This window comes from Pseudorca crassidens, chromosome 8 (genome assembly GCF_039906515.1).
Source record: "Pseudorca crassidens isolate mPseCra1 chromosome 8, mPseCra1.hap1, whole genome shotgun sequence".
NCBI lineage: Eukaryota > Metazoa > Chordata > Mammalia > Artiodactyla > Delphinidae > Pseudorca > Pseudorca crassidens.
Genome location: NC_090303.1, coordinates 99,822,620 through 99,845,113, shown reverse-complemented (window position 1 = coordinate 99,845,113; position 22,494 = coordinate 99,822,620). Strand labels below are relative to the sequence as shown.

The 22,494-nt window shown below is 44.5% G+C and overlaps 1 protein-coding gene across 3 annotated transcripts in view; it reads right to left on the bottom strand.

Annotated features, from left to right (window-relative positions):
- The window catches only part of CUL1 (cullin 1), a 107,328-nt gene that overhangs the window by 65,131 nt on the left and 19,703 nt on the right, over nucleotides 1-22,494 (bottom strand). For all 3 annotated transcript variants that reach the window (XM_067747295.1, XM_067747293.1, XM_067747292.1), the window contains exon 2: nucleotides 3,096-3,396. In XM_067747295.1, coding sequence (XP_067603396.1) covers nucleotides 3,096-3,235 — 140 coding nt within the window. In that variant the 5' untranslated portion in view covers nucleotides 3,236-3,396. The remainder of the gene's footprint in view (nucleotides 1-3,095; nucleotides 3,397-22,494) is intronic.

Here is a 22,494-nt window from a genome sequence, read left to right as displayed (position 1 = left end):
CTGAGCCACTCTCCCTCACCAGCTCCCCATAAGGCCAGGACTTTGAAGGGTGACACTACAGCAGGGAGATGCACAGTCTGCTCCTTCTTCCTGGGACCGAAAGTACCTCCAAGCCTGAAACACAACCTCAAAATCCAAAGTGTTAAATCATCTGTCACTGGAGACCAGCCTGGGGGAGATTATTTTAAAGGGTGATGCAGTTAAGCGGTTACATGGGAGGCTGAACATACACCCGAAAGAGAAAACTTTTAAAAATACTGTTATGTAAACTGAGGCTGGGATAAAACTGTGGTATGGCGACACACAGTTTCCAAAAATACTGTATGTTAACTAACTGAAATGGAAGTGTATGTGTTCTAGAAAACTGTGTCAGATGACTCAAGGTCTTCTACTTAGGAAAATAACACTGATGTTAAAAATGCAGGTAAAGTGGGGAATAAAATTTTATGATTTTCAGTAATTAAATTAATACAAATAGACATTCTGTTTCATCTGTATCCTAAAAGTTAATTATTAAGAGATGATCAAACCCTCTTCTTTGGAACTTCGTAAGAAAAATACAGAAAATACTTTGGGAACAGGGATTCATTCACATACAAAATCTGAAGGCCATACAGTGAGTGGATAAAGGCAGTTTCTAGATTCAGGCTACTAAGAATTTTAGACAGGCGTCATCACTGCCCAACGGTTGCTATAACAACTAGGCAAGTTACTTGCGTTTTGGAGATCATGTTTCTGACAGCACTAGAGGAGGGCTACTACCACCAACCCCCGTGGGTGATGTAAGCCTTAAATAACATGTAGACGGTTCTTAGCACCATGTCTGACACACAGGACTCAAATGGTAGCTATGATTTCATAGATATTATTTCATAATATCTAAAGAAGTACAGTCAGATGCTTTAGACTCAGTTCAGATTCTCCACTCCTATTAAATATATGCAGTTAGTATTTTCTCAGACAAAACTGGAAGAATACTCAATTTAATAGTATTCCTAAAAAAATTAAAATTGAAGGGGTCAGAACTACCAATTATAATTATTTGTAGAATAAAAGAATTTAGTAATTGCAGCAAGCAGACAAGTCTCTACTTCCTCAGAGTTCGAAGAGCAAAACATCTGATTGGGCTAAGGACCAGTCTGAGTTGGTCAAAAATTACAACTAATAAATTCCCCAGAGACAAACCAGCAGCTAAATTTCCATGATGTCTACACTAGGGCTCCCCTGTTGTTTGCACACCAGGAATCCAACTAAGTGCCTTATCGTCTCACAACTGGAATCACCATCTTTATATCTATTACTTACAAGAATTTAAAAAACAACAACAACCCATCATACCTAGCAAGCCACAACCCTCTTGAGTGGGTCAATATCCTCTCATTTGCGAAGATTCTACTGTCCTTAAAAGCGTTCTACATATCACGACCCAGCAGTTCCACTCCTGCATATATATCTGAGAGAATTAAAAACACATGTCCACACAGAAACTCATATACAATATTCATAATAGCCAAAAAGTAGAAACAACCCAGATATCCATTACTGATGGATAAACAAAATATGGAATACGCATTCAACTCAAACGTAAAAAGGAATGATGTGCCGACACGTGCTACAAGGAGGAAGCCTGAAGACGTTATGCTAAGTGAAAGAAGCCAATCACAAAGGCCAGACACTGTGTGATTCCAATTATGTGAAATGTCCAGAACAGGCAAATTCAGAGAGACAGAAAGTAGGTTAGCAGTTGCCAGAACCTGGGGGAGGACAGAATGGGAAGTGACTGCTAATATGGGTACAGAGTTTCTTTCGGCGGGGGGGGGGGGGGGACAGGACGGTGATGAAAATACTCTAAATTTAGACAGCGGTTACGCTTGCACAACATGGGACTATACTAAAAACTGCTGCACTGTACACTTAAAAAGGGGTGAGTTTTTTGGGTATGTGAATTATATTTCACTAAAGCTGTTTTTTTAAAGTATTCTACAGTGTAAGTATATACACATTTATGAATATCTGTACATACTTACAGTAAGGTTTAAATTTAGAGATAGACATATAGGTTCATATCTATTTAAATTAATGTTAATTTTTTCAGATTATAAAACAGTAGCATAGTTGAGGGCATACTGGAATATCGCATTGACAATCACTGATACATATTAAAGATTTACTTAAATTTCCACTGAACTGGCAACTTTAAACTCCTAGAACCAGCAACCTGCTCTTTGGTGAGTTAGCTTAAATTGCAACTTCTTGTATTTGAACGGAATCAAGAAACTCTACAAGTTAAATAGTATGTCTTGGAGTACAGGCGTCCCTCGATACCTGTGGGGGACAGGTTCCAGGAATGCTCCCGCCAACGATACCAAAACCCGTGGATGCTCAAGTTCCTCATGTGAAGTGGCTAGCACAGCTGGAGTTCCGCATCTGCGGATCAGGAGGGCCAACTGTATACAGCAGACAAGGTATCCTTCGTAGCACACAGCAGTTCCCTGCACCCATCGTGGACCACATAACAGTGAGTGAAACACTTGAACACATTATTTGTAAAACAAGGCCATAACAGTACAACTTTTGCTCTATGTGGTGACCCTTTAGACGGGAGTCAGCAAACCTGTCCCATAAAGGACCAGACAGTAAATACACAGCTTTGTGGATCAGACCGTTTCTGATGCAAGCTATTCCACTCTGCCCGCATAGCATGAAGGCAGCCCGGCACAATACAGAAACCAATGCTCCCCGGCTTTAACCAGCGTTGTCCAGCAGAACTTCCTGCAATGATAAAAGTAGTCTATTACCTACTGAGCACTTGAAAACACGGCTACCACGACTAATGATTTCAAATGTCAACAGCCACGTGCCGCTACAGGCTGCTGTCCTGAGCAGCACTGCTTTAGACCACCAAGTAGCCAATTTCACCTCTGCTCAAAACAAAGAAGAGTAAATGAGTTAACTTTTAAAGCAAAAAACGAGTCTTACATTATAGGATGAACTGGAAGAGAACACGTGACGTAAAATTTCTAACAACTCACAGATCGGACCAGTAAATAATCAAAATCCTAAGCAGATCGATCACAGCTCAAGCAGGAGGATACGTGTAGAGTTCCATGTATCTGGATTTCGCCATACTTTGTCTGGTGTACACTTGCTGGATTCCAGCTCTGAGGTCGTCCCAGATCTGATCAAGGCCAATCTGCTTCAGTCCATGGGGATTCTGACTCCTGTTGGATGACATTGTTGAATAATATTCTGAAGTCGTCCAGTGCAGCAATCCTTATTCAAGGTACAGCTACTTCTCCATTAGATGAAAATATACAGTATCATTCCAAATTTATTCACAGCAGTTCAGAAAGGACTCCTTTAAAGGCAGAGAATGAAATCTCATTGCAGGCAAACCTGAAGAAGAAATAAAGGGAACTAATTAATCCTTTTTCAACATCCTGCATTGGGGTGGGAGCGGGGGTGGGATAGGATGCCTGCCACATGGCAGAGATAGTCTGCAGGCCTCAGCAGGTACCACTCTAATCCAGAGAGTGTTTCTCTTTCTGTGTGGAAACACACTCATATTACATGGTCTGTGCTTAACGGAGACGCTTAGTTCAAAATCATTATGACTATCAGTGCTCACAAGAAAAGCTGGGTAAAATGGACACAAGCACAACCAACACGTTACTTTGCAGGCCTTCTAAAGGTATCGAAACTTAAACTATATTACTTGACCTACGTAACAGAAAGACAAACTCAAAGGTGAAAAGGCAAAGGAAATTTCCAGAAAGAGAAACAAACATAGCTAGTACAAAAAGCCAAACATTCAATCTCACTAGTTACCTGGGAATTTAAAACACTTTTCACTTCGCATTTGGCAAAATGCAAATGTTGTTGAGGCTGAAGGTGAGGGAAGTGGTCACTCTGCGCCGCCCCCCCCGCCCCCCGCTTTTGGTGCCGAGCGCCCAGCGGCTCGTGGGATCTTAGTTCTCCGCATCAGGGATTGAACCTGGGCCCCGGCAGTGAAAGTGCCGAGTCCTAACCACTGGACCGCCAGTGAATTCCTGGTCACTCTCTTTTCAGAAGGGAACTGGGCAAGAATTACCAAAATTTAAAATGCTCCCTCAATTTAGGGAGACCTGGGTTTGAAGCTCAGCTCCATACCTACAAATACGTGGTCTTGGGCAAGTTACTTAACTTCTCACTGCTCTAAGCCTCAATTTCCCAGCCTGCAAAATGGGGGCAAATCTATTTAACACACAGTGAACACGTGACAAGTGGTAATGGCGATTATTTCTAAGTGAATGAAGCTACTGCAAAATACAATTTATAATGTCTCAGGACTATGGATCCACAGATAAAGAACTTCAGCTATCCAATATTGTATTAAGTCAGTACTTCCCAATACAAAACATTACAGACATACTTTAAGGACTGTCTATGTACATCACATTGAAATGTGGAGGCTTTTTTTTTTTTTTGGTGGTACGCGGGCCTCTCACCGCTGTGGCCTCTCCTGTTGCGGAGCACAGGCTCCGGAAGCACAGGCCCAGTGGCCATGGCTCATGAGCCCAGCCGCTCCGCGGCATGCGGGATCTTCCCGGACCGGGACACGAACCCGTGTCCCCTGCATCGGCAGGCGGACTCTCAACCACTGCGCCACCAGGGAAGACCTGTGGAGGCTTTTAAACAAGTATTTGTGGTGCAAAACTAGGAAACACTGAATTATTTTAATGGCTCCAAAAAATAAATGTTGTTGGAACGTAAATGGAATCTGGAACAGGAAGAATGGGCCGTCAAAGTCTGCAAGGGATTCAGTGCGTCCTGCATCTTCAACGGCATTATAGAGCTCTCCGTAGTCTAAGGCACATTTAAGGACAACACAGGTCACGCATATGGATTAAGTCTGAACTTCGGAAGCATAAATCATCTCTAATATTTATAACCTAAGCTATGGGACTTAATATTTTATGAAACCATGACATCATTCCTGATCCTGAAAATATTTTATGTTATACATTCAAATAGGTATGTCCAAATGCGAAATATAACGATGTCTAACAAGAACGAATCCCCAAGTTTTAAGAAACTAACAACTCAGCAACCGCTTTGCAAGTGTTTCCTAATATAATTTCAATCTGCCTTTCCTCTGCCTTGGAATGGTACATACTAACGCCCCACCTGACAGGAACTGGGGCACTGCGGACTGGCAGCGCCACCCGACAGCGTCCCTATTTAAACCTACACTCCATTCCCTACCACTTACTTAGCTTTTCCCTAAAGGGAAATTATCACTTTAATTTCCCAGACTCGCAATTCAGGTAATTCTACCTTAGACCGTAAGCTTTCTCAGACCCATCTAGATGCTCTATTTACTTCCTTTTCTTCTCTTCTAATTTCTACCGGCAACTGAAAATGTTCAACTTTCTCCATTTTTTTAAACTCATTTTTTAAAATATTTATTTATTTATTTACTTGGTTGTGCTGGGTCTTAGTTGCGGCACGCGGGCTCCCTAGTTGTGGCATACACGCGGGATCTAGTTCCCCGACCAGGGATGGAACCCGGGCCCCCTGCATTGGAAGCGCAGAGCTTTAACCACTGCACCACCAGGGAAGTCCCTCGACTTTCCCCATTTTTATCTTTACCTCACCTTATCATTTCAACTGGGTACCTTAAAAAAGTAAATTCAATTATGACACGTAAGCATAGGATGGGGATGTATGACCCCTTCTTTCTTCAAACCTCCACAGGCCAGTCACTCACAATGTTCATCTCCAGCCCAGACTTCTCTGAACTCCAGGCCTACCTCTGTATCCAGTTCACGTCTTCTCCCATGTCTCAAACCCAGCAGATCCGCAACTGGACTCAGGATCTTCCTCCAACCTCCATTCTCCACCAGTACTGCCCACCTCAGTAAGTGGCAACTCCACGCACCCACACACCAGAAACCTGGGAATGATGCTAAGGCCTTGCCCCTCATCTGTCACGTTCAGCTGCTACAGATGTCAACTCTCAAGGTCATTTCAAATCCACTCACTCATCTCTATTTCCTCTTCCAATAACCATCACCATCCTCTCTTACCTGGACCACTGTTTTCATAGTCGGAACCGGACTCCCATACCTCCCAGTATTTATGTCACGCGCCATCTATTCTTCACACAGCAGTTGAGTCTGAAGCTGCCACTCTGACTAGGCTGTCGTCCTGAGAGCAAAGGCAGCCGCAGCAGAGAAATCCTCACTACGGCAGAGTCACATCTCTCTCCTCGTTTGCCTCTTACAGAACTCCCCCTTCACGCCCCTGGGGACAGCCACACAGACCCTGTCCTCCGTTCCTGGACGTGCCAGTCCCCTTTCCACTCCCGAACATCTGTGCACTTGCTGCTGCTTCTTCCCGGAAAGCTCCTCTTCATCAAGTTCTCTTCCAGCCACAGAAGACACACTAGGGAACTCCCAGGCGACGTTCAGGTTCACCCATTTCCAGGCCTTTCCCGCCTTAACTCTCACTCAGAGTCGACACTCCACGGCCGTGTCTTTACTGGGACTCTCTCCCTGTACTGGTGTGAAGGATGCCCAGGCACAGAGGCCGTCTCTTCACTCACCACAGTGTCTCTGAGCCCACTTCAGAGCAGGCGCAGAGCTCCATCAATGTTTCGCATGAATAAACGAGAGAGTAAATTAAGGAATCGATGAGTTACATGTTTTGAAAGGATTTAGAAATAAGGAAATACCAGCATCATCGAGCATCTAAACTCACCCCAAATCCCCCTCGAGCATCTCCACAAATTCTATCTTGTTCCCTTTCAACTTTTTCCTTCAAACACTAGATTTTAGGCTAAAATTTATTTCTTGCTCTTTCACTTAGTCATGTTTTGTATTATCCTGGTCACTGCAAATGTATACATATTTTAACACAGTTTTTTTTTTTTTTTTTTTGCGGTACGTGGGCCTCTCACTGCTGCGGCCTCTCCCGTTGCGGAGCACAGGCTCCGGACGCGCAGGCCCAGCGGCCATGGCTCACGGGCCCAGCCGCTCCGCGGCATGTGGGATCCTCCCGGACCGGGGCACGAACCCGCGTCCCCTGCATCGGCAGGCGGACTCTCAACCACTGCGCCACCAGGGAAGCCCTAACACAGTTTTTAAACAGACTTATGTTATAGAAATCTAGTGACCATTAATATTTATCTAACAAATATTTAGTAGGAAGCGACCCTGTGCCAGGCACCGTCCTCTGCCTTGGTTAGGTACTGTTAATAGTAAATCAAAGCAGACGTGGTCCACTTCCATAACGCCACTGCCAAGAGATACAACACCTAAGGGGCTAACACACACCTCTGGTATCTAACCCACTTGAAAACTGGAGACTTTGCGTACCAGGCATTTGTGCCAAAAGCGTTTGCTCACAAGAGCCGATTACAGTCCCAGACGATTAGAGGTTTAACCTTAAAAGATGGTTCTGGCCCTTCCTTTTACAGATGAAGAAACAGACTCAAAGAAGCAATCAGAGCTGATCAAGGTCACAGTGCTAGGAAGTGGCAGGACCCCAGGCCAGAGCTCTGGATTCTCAAGCCAGTACTCCCCAACACTCTAGTCTGAACTTTAGATTCTTTGATTTTTTTTTTTTTTTTTTTTTTTTTTTGCGATACGCGGGCCTCTCACTGCTGTGGCCTCTCCTGTTGCGGAGCACAGGCTCCGGACGTGCAGGCTCAGTGGCCACGGCCCACGGGCCCAGCCGCTCCGCGGCACATGGGATCCTCCCAGACCGGGGCACGAACCCGTGTCCCCTGCATCGGCAGGCGGACTCTCAACCACTGCGCCACCAGGGAAGCCCAGATTCTTTGATTTTTAAGGTGTCAATAAACAGGGAAACCACTAACAGAGCCATAAGAAAAATAAACAAACAAACAGATGCACCAGTTATCTATTAATCTTACAAACCCAAACAGCTCCAAAGAAAACAGCTGATAGTCTGAAAGAACAAACCAGCCTTAATCGTATCAATATTAAATCTATTTAAATATTTTGAAATTTAAGAAAGCTGGGTTGGAAAAAAAAAAAAAGCCTGACTTTTTAAACTAAGAACACTGCAAATATCAGAGCAGTATAAAGTCAGGGTAGCACTTGTCATACCAACCTCACCCCGAACCCTGCCCCAGAGGCAAGGTTAAGATACAGCAAATAAAACGGTCAGTGATTCTCCTCACAGTACCTCGTTGTCCTCGCTCAACATCAGCACCCCAGTGTGCTCTTTCCTCCTCGTCGTGTACATCTGACTCCAGCTATAAGCTTACTCTGTCAAGTCACTAGTATCCTAAGACCAAAAACCACCTTTTCATGTTGAAATGTCGTCTACTTTATTACGCACGTTCTGTGTCTAGGTCTACGCGTGGAAATCTGGTGCCGCAGCAGATCTCAGCTTACGTGGAGACCAGGCCGAAAAATCAGCCAAGTGTTCTACTCCTGCTTTTAGGTGCTTTATTGTTTTCCCTTTGAAACTACTCATTCCCTGTTTCTAGTTGTCTCCACTGAGATTCCAAAATTCAGACAGAGTTGATCCAAGGTTCACAACAATTCACATGTCCTTACTGACTTAACTGAGAAGTTTGAAGAGGACAACCTTATCTTATATTTTTAATATCCCCCAGTGAGCCTCACATTTATATATTTAACATTCATCACTTACACTACAACAAACTAAATCTAAAGGGAAATGATAAAAGTCAGTACATCAGAAAAAGGCCCTAAAAATCAGGTCACATGCTGACAGCAGCTGACCTGCTGGTCTCAGGCTGGGTGCCCTGGAGCAGATGCTGGCACAGAGTTTGGGTGGAGGATGCTTCTTAGGGATGACACCTGTGAGGGGCAGGGGAGGAAGCAGGACTGGGCAGAGAAGGAAGGGAACTGTGAGGTGGTCCCCACCTGGCAGGCAGCTGGGTGCCCAGCACTGCTCGGACATGGCACGCAGGGCTGCAGAGGCAGCCTTTCTGCTCCTGCCGGCTCAGTCCCTGCAATGGGCCAGGCAGGGCGGCGCTAACTGGAGGCCACCTGCTGACCATGCACAGGAGTCAAGTCTTTCCCTGACGGGGCACCTGGGTGGGGCCCAAATGGACCCAAGATGCTTTGCTCACGGAGGTTTCCACCTTGGGGTGTGTGCAGGTTTGTGTGTCTGGATTTCACCTGTTTATGCAGCACTCAGTGTCTGACTATAAAACTGTTTGGAGGTACCCATAGAAGAGGTACCCATAAAAGACTGGCTTAGGGGCTTCCCTGGTGGCGCAGTGGTTCAGAATCCGCCTGCCAATGCAGGGGACACGGGTTCGAGCCCTGGTCCGGGAAGATCCCACATGCCGCGGAGCAACTAAGCCCGTGCGCCATAACTACTGAGCCTGCGCTCTAGAGCCCGCGAGCCACAACTACTGAGCCACAACTGCAGCAGGCCTACAGCCCATGCTCCGCAACAAGAGAAGCCACTGCAGTGAGAAGCCCGTGCACTGCAACGAAGAGTGGTCCCCGCTCGCTGCAACTAGAGAAAGCCCGCACGCAGCAGCGAAGACCCAACGCAGTTCCCCCCGCAAAAAAAAAAAAAAAAGACTGGTTTAACTGTCAGTGTTGAATTTTCAGGAATAAACCACTTTACAAACCGTATACCCTCCATCTCATAACCAGGCCATCAAAAACTATCAATAATCTTAATCCGACCTCATGAAAAGTCAGAGGCGTAAATGGCTTTGGGGTAAGGGCTAAAAATATTTTCCCAATAATTCACATCACAGAGCCAAAAAACTTAGGATGTCCAAGAAGCCGATATTAAAAACAAAAAACAAAATGAAACGAAATATACACTTAGGAAATCGGGTGGTTTTCAAAAGTACTCCGTTACAGTAGGTCCCTGGCATCACAGGGTTTACCGATTGCAGTGATGAATACCCAGGAGGAACACTCAAGATTTCGGAGGGAGAATCTGCAGATTTGCCACTTCACCATTTGGAAGCACAGGCCCAAGCACAGGAGACCAAGGCACAGAATGCAGCCAACCAAGGGCAGGAACCCACGGCAGAGCAGGCTGTAGCGTCCCCCCCAGAGCCTGGCTCAGAAGCCTGCATGAGAACACTGCTCACCCACCCGCCCTCCCTTCACCTTCCTCTCCGCCAGAAAGTAAGATAATGGGAGCGGAACCCAGGAGCCAAAATAAACAAAGGCATCTAACAGAAGGGAGGTTGTCTATTTAAGGCTTTGCCTCATGGAAGAGACTGTTGTTCCAAAGGGATATGAAAGCCAACAGAATCAATATTAAACAAGTTTTCTAACAATTCAAATCGTGAACGAATCAGCCTGCTTCTCAAGATTAATGTTGCATAAGATTCCTTCCTTGAGTACAAGTGTGAACTAACCAAATGACCTCCAAGAATCCTGCAAAATACATGCTCTTTGATATCAGTAATTCACAGTTTCATTAGTACGGAAAGGGCTTTCTTAAAAGAGCACTTGTAACAGCCATCTACCGACGCTGACTGGAATGTCAACTGAACAGATCATCGAGGGAATCTGGGGAAATGCTAGCTTTACTGAAGCTAAATATTTTGTTTGCTACAAGACTTCAGTGGCCTTGATAAGTGAATGTGTCTTATGAATTTCCATCAGAAAAACAGGATAAAGCATCTCCCACTCAAACTGACTTGGCCAGAGCGTACTTTTTCCTGAACATATCTCAGGACTGGACTTTCAAGAAAACACTAATGTTTCAGGGAACAACATAACTTTAAAAAAAAGGGGTGGTGGTGGTAAATCTGTGCTGATCCCTACAGGGTCCTAACTCTCCTGGGATCAACCACACAATGTTCTGTAACGTTTCCATTTAACAATGAGATAAACCTCACTTCACTTAATGAAATACGCCTCACTGGTTTTGTGGGCATGTACTATTCTACTGTTCATCACACTACCACCCTGCTAGAGAGCTTCTAGGTGTTGACTTTTTAACAGTTTGTAAGTAATACTGCAACAGGCAGCCTCCTATGGACTTCTCTTCTTTGAGCATACTTTGAGCATATATGATAAACACCCACGAGTATCTACAGGATAAATGGGCCATGGAACCATTTACCAGGACAGAACACATCAGAGGGAAGACAGGCGGGAGACAGTTCACTTTTGGACCCGGGGAATCTGAGGTGCTTGAGAGCTCATCTCTGATGGGCACTACTTCAGTCTGGGAACCAGAGTTAATCAGAGAAATTACAGAAAAAGATGGGCCCAAACTGAATCCTGAGGAACATTTAGAAACTGACTAGATGTTGGGGAACCCACAGAGTTCGTACCTGCAAAGTTACAGCCAAAAGCAACGAGACCTGTCCTGGAGGCCAGAGAAGGCCATGGCTGGCTGGGCCTAAGGAGGTCGCTGCCATTTACTTCCTGTATGATCTTGGGTAAATCACTTAATATCTATGAGGGTCAGGGTTGAATGTGGCCACGCAGTGTTCGATAAATGCCAGCTGTTATTTTCATCATCATGACAGTATCCGAAATGTAGCTTCTGACTTTAGTTCTACGTAAGTCACTGGGGACCCGAGCAAGGCAGGTTTCACTGGTTTTAAGGGAGGAATCAAACTGGAGTGGGCTGGGAGGGACAGAAATGCAGACTGTCGTTAGGAATTCTGGCCATAGGCGTGAAGAGGCTGCAAGGGGATGCGACAACTGGGAAAGGCCCGCATGTCCTCATCCTCTCTCCAGAGAAAGAGCGCGGGATGGGAGGGCAGTGGGCTGTGGCTGGGAGGGTGCAGCTGGGCGGCCAGGCCCGAGAGCGGCTGACGTGAGGTGGACGCACCGAAGGCCACATCGCCTGCGAAAGGGTGACAGGGCACAATGGCTGCTGCAGGCGGGCTGAGCAGTCGGGCAGCACCGGGGGGATGAGCGGAGCCCCCAGACCGCCTTGGACGGGAGCCCATGGGATGCTGAGGAAGAGCAACGGCCACACCTCGGCTTCACGGGCCTTAGGCTCTGAGGAAGAGCAAGGAGGAGTTTCCCATTCCCGGAATTGGGCTCCAGAAGGTTCCATGAGAACCAGGTGGGGAAAGCAGGGAGGGCAGGGAGGACCGGGGTAGGGATCTGGGTCGTTGGGGACAGACAATGCAGCTACGGGGGGTTAGTTCAGAGATGGGAGAGACCCTGGGGAGACACAAGGGGACTCAGGCCACTGGTTTCAGTAGACGGTGGCTTCCAATTTATGGGACGGGGCATGGCCCTCGGCCTGGACCACGTGTCACCAGCTAAGCTCCGTGCATGCTCCTAATGTGTTATATTATTCCCCCAACAAGCCCTAAATACAGAACAGACAGGAATATAAGTTAAGACTTTAATGAACGTAACTGCATTTCTACGCTAGGGGAGAAACCCACAAATTTAGAAATAAATTGTGTCCCCTGCTCAATTTCACCTCCAATACTCAAAAAAACCCAGATACCACTTTTGTCTATTAATGCAGTACTGATAGTTGCCTCTGTTCCTATAAATTAAGACCAAACACACTTAGCAGATGCTTTTGCACAAGCCAATGTTGAATAGGGTTAAATAAACAAAGCAAAATCAATCAGATCAGAGTTGTAACAGGAATACATGAAGCAGGGTTCTTCAAAAAGACCACAGCTGCTTCAGTTACGTGACTGCTTTGGAAAAAATGTAAAAAGATAAAAACAAAGCATGGACTTCAACTGTTACAGTATCTTCTAAAAATAAAGCATTAGAGTAAATGAAAATACAGTTAAAATTCACTGTTAAAAAATCAAACAAGGCGGCCAAATGTAGCTTTTCTAGTTTAGTAACATTTTAAATCTGATTAAAATGTGAATGATCCTGGGTATTACTCAGCAATTACTTATTTTCTAACACTTCTTAAAAGTATGCAGAATCCCCGGCTTTCACCTGCAGTGTGGCACATAAGATATGAAATGTATGATAAAACAGTGATTTAGACCTAGAGGAACGTTTGCCTATGCACACCAAGAAATATGCAAACATGCATTTGCCATATGTTTATAAGAACGAGAACAAAAACGCAAACCTAGAAACAACCCACATGTTCACCAACAGAATTCACAAATAACCTGTAGGACAGTCACACAATAGACCACACACAAATCAACTTTGGCTACTTCAACACAGATAAATTTTAGAAAAGAGTCTAGAGCGAAAAAAGTGACAGAGGAATTCATATTGTACGATACCATTTTTATATATGAGAGCTAAAAAAAACCAACAAAAAACATAGGAGAGAAAAGCCAAGGAACACCTGGGGCTGCCAGAAGCCGGAAGGCAAGGAAAGATCCTCCCCGATGGCCTGGAGGGAGCATGGCCCTGCCGAAACCCTGACTTTGGACTACAGTTTGCAGAACTATTCAGGTCATGAATGCATGGTCTTAAAACCGTATTAATGGGAGGAACCAAGATGGCGGAGTAGAAAGACGTGCTCTCACTCCCTCTTGCGAAAACACCAGAATCACAACTAGCTGCTGGACAATCATCGACAGGAAGACACTGGAACTCACCAAAAATGATACCCCACATCCAAAGACAAAGGAGAAGCCACAATGAGACGGTAGGAGGGGCGCAATCACAGTAAAATCAAATCCTGTAACTGGGTGGGTGACTCACAGACTGGAGAACACTTACACCACAGAAGTCCACCCACTGGAGTGAAGTCTGAGCCCCACGTCAGGCTTCCCAACCTGGGGGTCTGGCAACGGGAGGAGGAATTCTTAGAGAATCAGACTTTGAAGCCTAGTGGGAATTGACTGCAGGACTTTGACAGGACTGGGGGAAACAGAGACTCCACTCTTGGAGGGCACACACAAAGCAGTGTGCTCATCGGGACCCAAAGGAAGGAGCAGTGACCCCAGGGGAGACTGAACCAGACCTACCTGCTAGTGTTGGAGGGTCTCCTGCAGAGGCGGGGGGTGGCTGTGGCTCACCATGGGGACAAGGACACTGGCAGCAGAAGTTCTGGGAAGTACTCCTTGGCATGAGCCCTCCTGGAGTCTGCCATTAGCCCCACCAAAGAGCCCAGGTAGGCTCCAGTGTTGGGTTGCCTCAGGCAAAACAACCAACAGGGAGGGAACCCAGCCCCACCCATCAGCAGTCAAGCAGATTAAAGTTTTACTGAGCTCTGCCCACCAGAGCAACAGCCAGCTCTACCCACCCACCAGTCCCTCCCATCAAGCCTCTTAGATAGCCTCATCCACCAGAGGGCGGACAGCAGAAGCAAGAAAAACTACAATCCTGCAGCCTGTGGAACAAAAACCATATTCACAGAAAGACAGACAAGATGAAAAGGCAGAGGGCTATGTACCAGATGAAGGAACAACATAGAACCCCAGAAAAACAACTAAATGAAGTGGAGATAGGCAACCTTCCAGAAAAAGAATTCAGAATAATGAGAGTGAAGATGATCCAGGACCTTAGAAAAACAATGGAGGCAAAGATTGAGAAGATGCAAGAAATGTTCAACAAAGACCTAGAAGAATTAAAGACCAAACAAACAGAGATGAACAATACAGTAATTGAAATGAAAACTACACTAGAAGGAATCAACAGCAGAATAACTGAGGCAGAAGAACGGATAGTGACCTGGAAGACAGAATGGTGGAATTCACTGCTGCAGAACAAAGAAAAAAGAATGAAAAGAAATGAAGACAGCCTAGGAGACCTCTGGGACAACATTAAATGCAACAACATTCGCATTATAGGGGTCCCAGAAGGAGAAGAGAGAAAGGACCCGAGAAAATATTTGAAGAGATTATAGTTAAAAACTTCCCTAACATGGGAAAGGAAACAGCCACCCAAGTCCAGGAAGCGCAGAGAATCCCATACATGATAAACCCAAGGAGAAACAGGCCGAGACACAGAGTATTCAAATTGGCAAAAATTAAAGACAAAGAGAAATTATTGAAAGCAGCAAGGGAAAAACAACAAATAACAGACAAGGGAACTCCCATAAGGTTAACAGCTGATTTCTCAGCAGAAACTCTACAAGACAGAAGGGAGTGGCATGATATACTTAAAGTGATGAAAGGGAAGAACCTACAACCAAGATTACTCTACCAGGCAAGGATCTCATTCAGATTCGATGGAGAAATCAAAAACTTGACAGACAAGCAAAAGCTAAGAGAATCCAGCACCACCAAACCAGCTCTACAACAAATGCTAAAGGAACTTCTCTAAGTGGGAAACACAAGAGAAGGACCTACAAAAACAAACCCAAAACAATTAAGAAAATGGTCATACGAACATACATATCGATAATTACCCTAAACGTGAACGGATTAAATGCTCCAACCAAAAGACACAGGCTTGCTGAATGGATACAAAAACAAGATCCATGTATATGCTGTCTACAAGAGACCCACTTCAGACCTAGGGACACATACAGACTGAAAGGGAGGGGATGGAAAAAGATATTCCATGCAAATGGAAATCAAAAGAAAGATGGAGTAGCAATGCTCATATCAGATAAAATAGACTTTAAAATAAAGAATGTTACAAGAGACAAGGAAGGACACTATATAATGATCAAGGGATCAATCCAAGAAGATATAACAATTTTAGATATATATGCACCCAACACAGGAGCACCCGAATACATAAGGCAACTGTGAACAGCTATAAAAGAGGAATTCGACGGTAACACAATAATAGTGGGGGACTTTAACACCTCACTTACACCAATGGACAGATCATCCAAAATGAAAATAAATAAGGAAACAGAAGCTTTAAATGACACAACAGACCAGACAGATTTAACTGATATTTATAGGACATTCCATCCAAAAACAGTAGATTACACTTTCTTCTTAAGTGCGCATGCAACATTCTCCAGGATAGATCACATCTTGGGTCACAAATCAAGCCTCAGTAAATTTAAGAAAACTGAAATGATATTAAGTATTTTTTCTGACCACAACGCTGTGAGATTAGAAATGAATTACAGGGGGCTTCCCTGGTGGCACAGTGGTTGAGAGTCCCCCTGCCGATGCAGGGGACATGGGTTTGTGCCCCGGTCCGGGAAGACCCCACATGCCGCGGAGCGGCTAGGCCCATGAGCCATGGCCACTGAGCCTGCATGTCCGGAACCTGTGCTCTGCAACGGGAGAGGCCACAACTGTGAGAGGCCCGCGTACCACAAAAAAAAAAGAAATGAATTACAAGGGAAAAAAAACATAAAAAGCAAACACATGGATGCTAAACAATATGTTACTAAATAACCAAGAGGTCACTGAAGAAATCAAAGAGGAAATCAAAAAATACCTAGAGACAAATGACAATGAAAACACAACTATTTAAAACCTATGGGAGGGGCTTCCCTGGTGGCGCAGTGGTTGACAGTCCTCCTGCCGATGCAGGGGACATGGGTTCGTGTCCCGGTCCGGGAAGATCCCACATGCCGCGGAGCGGCTGGGCCCGTGAGCCATGGCCACTAAGCCTGCACGTCTGGAGCCTGTGCTCCACAACGGGAGAGGCCACAACAGTAAGAGGCCCGCGTACTGCAAAAAAACAAAACAAACAAACAAAAAACCTCTTAGAGTAAAACAGAGGAAGAACACTCTTTGACATAAATCACAGCAAGATGTTTTTTTGATCCACCTCCTAGAGTAATGGAAATAAAAACAAAAATAAACAAATGGGACCTAATGAAACTTCAAAGCTTTTGCACAGCAAAGGAAACCATAAACAAGACGAAAAGACAACCCTCAGAATGGGAGAAAATATTCGCAAACAAATCAACAAAGGATTAATCTCCAAAATATATAAACAGCTCATGCAGCTCAATATTAAAGAAACAAACAAACCAATCCAAAAACGGGCAGAAGACCTAAATAGACATTTCTCCAAAGAAGACATACAGATGGCCAGGCAGCACTGCTCAACATCACTAATCATTAGAGAAATGCAAATCAAAACTACAATGAGGTATCACCTCACACCAGTTAGAATGGGCATCATCAGAAAATCTACAAACAGCAAATGCTGGAGAGGGTATGGAGAAAAGGGAACCCTCTTGCACTGCTGGTGGGAATGTAAATTGATACAGCCACTATGGAGAACAGTATGGAAGTTCCGCAAAAAAACTAAAAACAGAATTACCATATGATCCAGCAATCCCACTACTGGGCACATACCCAGAGAAAACCATAATTCAAAAAGACACATGCATCCCAATGTTCACTGTAGCACTATTTACAATAGCCAGGTCATGGAAGCAACCTAAATGCCCATTGACGGACGAATGGATAAAGAAGATGTGGTACATATATACGATGGAATATTACTCAGCCATAAAAAGGAACGAAACTGAGTCATTTGTTGAGACGTGGATGGATCTAGAGACTATCATACAGAGTGAAGTAAGTCAGAAAGGGAAAAACAAATATGGTTGATTAACGCATGTATGTGGTACCTAGAAAAATGGTACAGATGAACCGGTTTGCAGGGCAGAAGTTGAGACACAGATGTAGAGAACAAACGTATGGACACCAAGGGGGGAAAATCATGGTGGGGTGGGGATGGTGGTGTGATGAATTGGGCGATTGGGATTGACATGTATACACTGATGTGTATAAAACTGATGACTAATAAGAACCTGCAGTATAAAAAAACAAACAAAGAAACAACTAATACTAAAGTTTCTTTGGGTTATTTGTATGGAAATATGTTAATATAAATATTTCAGACATTACATGAAATTTCTAAAAATCTTATACGTTCTGGTATAATGTTATAAGTCATAATTCTAGTTATTACTTTAAGATGTATATCTCAGAAATAACTAAATTTCCTTGTCAACTGCATTATTATGAACTTTCATCAAATCTTTAACCGTGGTCATTTTTAAGTCTTTTGTCATTTACAGACAGTTCTGGGTGTACTCTGATGCTTTCGAAAAATGTTCCTATAAAAGGGTTTCATCTTCAAGGAATTCATGGAAAAGACTCTGACCAGTACAGGTTTCTGGTAACTGACTATACTGCTGAACTGAATGAATAAGCATTTTCAGAACTCTAATGGAAAACTGATGAGTTCATATAAGTGCTAACAAAAGATCAAGATGAAAAAAAAATTAATTACATGGGACTGAGTGAACTGATGAGGATGATTATAATTTTCGTGACTTTCTGTTTGAATAAAAAAAAAAATCCCCCCAAAACAAACAAACAAAAAACACAGGAGAGAAGGCTCGCACTCCCCTGACAGAATGGGAGGAAAGCCTGGAAGGTTCGGCTCACGGCTGGGGGAGGCACTGGCACCCGGGTTTACTGGCTCATGTTTAAAACCAACCGAACAACACCCGCCACCATCCTCGTCAGATACTCTTGTGGGTGAAATGATACGATGGCTGGATATATACTTTAAAATACTGCAGAAAAAAAAGCTGAGTGATAGTTACACTGTAGTTTCTATTTTCCATAATTAAAAGCTCTGCAAACCTACACAACATATGAAGTACAAATAGAAAGAAAAGCAAGAGGACTGGGTGGGGGGCGGGGACGTGAACTTTCAGACACGGATGTGGGTGGAGATGGGACTGGAACGCAGCACAGACCCAGGGAGCAAGCCCGCACTGGACACATCCTATTCCACAGGGCCGGGGGGTGGGTTCCCTACAGTAGTAGCTTCCCACTTGCACCCCTGGAAATACTGTGATGTTTAATCATGATCTAGTTGATACAAAGAAATCTCAGTGCCACTTAGAACTGAGACTGGAAAGCTCCCAACCTGAGAAATTCTTAAATTCTATTAGAAAGTCTTAAATTCCATTAGAGTTTTAAATGAATGTAACACCTGAGAGGCAGATGCAGTCAACCTGGGTTTGACGTGCACCCCTGGGATCAGGTAACACCGAAGCTTCGGGCTATACACTTTGCAGACAGTTCTGGTCAGGATTTTACTAGACTTCTACACTCTCACTTTGGTAATTCCGGCGGCACGACCCTCTGTGCACCTGCCACTCCAAGCTGCTCCTGAATCCAGCTCTCCCTCCTACTCTCCTTTCCCTGACCTTCCAGAGACCACAAGTTCACATGAATAGAACGGAACACCTCCCTCTCCGCCTTTCCTCCACCTTAGTTAACAGAAGCCTCAGTTGCCCGATTCAAACTCCTGGGGGTGATGAAAGCACCACTTGCTAACGGCAGACACATCTCCATTCACACACCACCCCCCACCCAGTCCCTCCCCGACACTGTAAATTAAGGGTCATGCTTAGCCTCTAACTAACCCTCTTTCTGTATTTCCCATCTTGGTAAGAGGTCAGCTTTGATTCCTCTCTGTTCTTACCCCTGATGTAAAGTCAGTTCCATCAACTCCCTCTTCTTCTTTTAAAATTTTATTTATTTATTTTTTGGGCCTGTGTTGGGTCTTCATTGTTGTGCACGGGCTTTCTCTAGTTGCAGCGAGCAGGGCTGCTCTTCATTGCAGTGCACGGGCTTCTCATTGCGGTGGCTTCTCTTGTTGCGGAGCACGGGCTCTAGGCGCACGGGCTTCAGTAGTTGTGGCATGTGGGCTCAGCAGTTGCGGCTCGTGGGCTCTAGAGCGCAGGCTCAGCAGTTGTGGCGCACGGGCTTAGTTGCTCCGCGGCATGTGGGATCTTCCCGGACCAGGGCTTGAACCTGTGTCCCCTGAGGATTCTTAACCACTGCGCCACCAGGGAAGCCCCTTCTTCTTCTCTTGAATCATCCACATCTCTTGATATCCACACAACTCCTAGAGTCCAAGAGGTATCACCGTCTCTCACTGGGGTCCCTAACAAAAGTCTCTTCACTGCTCTCACCCTGTCCAGTTCACCCTCTACAATGGGGCCCGGGTTAATTTCTAAAATACAAGCAGCCTTTCATTCTGTTAAATGAATTAACTCCACAACCACCATCTACACTTTACCACAGTGATGACCACCCCGGACAGTGTCCATCAAGTGGGATTGCTTGCTGCATGTCGGTTTACTCGCTGTGTAAAAAAGGACCCAATATTTTCTGTAGGTCTCAGTGCTTGACCCTGTGGCAATATTAGTGGTGATACTTTTTCTCACTGAATCCTTACAATAACCGTACTCTCTGCATGGTACTATCAATTTCTTACAAATGAGGATACTCAGGCTTGAAGATGTTCAATAATTTGCCCAAAGCCACTCTGCTAATAAGAGGCAAGTATTCACACCCAACTATCTGGATTCCAAAGCCATGTTCTTTCTGTCACCTGCCCCTCCATGTTGTTTCCACAGGAAGGTGGAGATTTCTTATTCCACTTCCTCAAAAAGTGTGCTATGAAGACTTACTCTCCAATTTGAAATTACAACACGAACCACAGGAACCATGCAACAAGGCAACTGAAAGCTTCATGACCCAAGTGTGTAATGACGAGCCCAAAGGACAGCAAACCCACAGGTCAAGGAAGAGCTGGCCAACTCAGGAACTGGGCATTTATTCATACTCACATACTTCATTTGAATATTCATTTATTAGTATTTGAATGTTAATTATTAAAAATTTTTCACTTTTTAAATCAAAGGAATCTTAAAGAACAGGGGCTAATATCTTGTAAATGCAGACCAGGAATGCGTGCATTCAATAATTAGGGGTCTACTTGTACATCACCAGGAAGGGCATTTACTACCTCGGATAAGCCTACCTTATTTCACTACTGAAACACAAGGCTTGCAAAATTTATACTTACTTATATTATAAAATTTAAATATATTATTCCATTTCTATATATAGAACTAAGGGAACAATTACAATTAAGTTCAAACAATTACAGTTGACAAAAGCATAAAAAAGTTCCAATTCACATCTTAATAGATGGCTTTCTAGAGACTTTAACTGAGTTTCTGTCTCCACTTAGTCATTCAAAACCTTTAAATCCGTGGCTAGAAAGAGAAGCAAAAACACTCACCCAGACTGGACGCTGGTTCTGCTTTTTCTCAAGCAACCAATTCACAGCCAAGTTCCCAAGACCTGAATGTATCCTAAGTGCTCGAATTGCCTTGTTTATGTCTTTACTCAAAGCTAGTGATTAACCATTTGGGCCATTTAAACACCGGGTTTAGTTAACATAAATTTACCACGTGACCCATCAATTCCTCTACGAGGTATTTACCCAACAAACAAGACAACGTATGTCCATCCAAAGACCTGTACAAGAATGTTCACAGCACATTATTTATAAAAGCCAGAAAGTGGAACACCCCCCACATGTCCACTAACAGGTGAACGCATAAGCAAAGTAGCCTAAAGTCATATAAAAGAATACTCTCAGGCAATAAAAAGGGAAGTACTGATACACACCACAGCACAGACAAACCTCAAATACATTACGCTAAGTGAGAGCCAGAAGAAAAAGGCCACAGGTTATACGATGCCATTTACTACATGAAATGTACGGCACAGGCAAACTACAGAGGCAGGAAGCAGACTCGTGCTTGCCGGGGGTGGCGGGGATGGAGAGCGCGGACAGCCACGTGGGGTATTCTGGGTGATGAAAATGTTTTCAAACTGGATTGTGGTGATGGCTGCACAACTCTAACTTTACTAAGGATCACTGAGTTATACAAGTGAATTTTACGGTATGTGAATTATACCTCAATAAAACTGTTAAGGAAAAAAAGACAGCTTTAAAGCGTGCTAGCTATAAATCGTTCTGGGTCAAATTCAGGTCATTCACAGAAAGGAATGTATCTTTACAAAACGACCAGGTTCTGCATATGTAGGAGCCTTAGCATGAAAAACAGTATTATTGGGTGTTCTACTGGAAAGAAAGCTTTATTTAAGAACTGCTATTTAATATGTTACCAACAGAGGGGCTCTTATTCTCCTGCAACACAAATCATTTAAAAGACAGCTGGAAGCACCAGCGGAGCTGCCGCACGGCAGAGGGCAGAGGCGTTCTACTGCCACAGTAAAGATAAAGACAGAACTGCAATAGAGTTCAGAGGGTCTGGAAGAAGTCATTCCAGCTACAATGACAAGAAGTCTCTACACACATGTGCTCTGAATGCTTCTTAGGAAGGATCTGAAGGGCAGCAGAGGAACAGGAAGGGCGGCCAGGGAAGAGCGGGAGGCTGAGCGTGGGGTTCAGGCTGGAAGCTTCAGGGGCAGGAGGGCAGGTTTTCAGTAAGAGGACGTGAGGCCCTTCTTCTTTTTGGCTGCGCAGCTTGAGGGATCTTAGTTCCCCGACCAGGGATCAAACCCGGGCGCTTGGCAGTAGGAGTGCAGAGTCCTAACCACTGGACCGTCACGGAACTCCCACGAGGCCTTTATTTTTTTTTTTTAATTTTTTAATTTAATTTTATTTTTTTATACAGCAGGTTCTTCTAAGTCATCAATTTTATACACATCAGTGTATACATGTCAATTCCAATCGCCCAGTTCATCACACCACCATCCCCACCTGCCCTCGGCTTTCCCCCCTTGGAGGAGGCCTTTATTCTGAGTGGGCGACAGAGGCCTGCAAGGTTCCAGGGCAGGGAAGT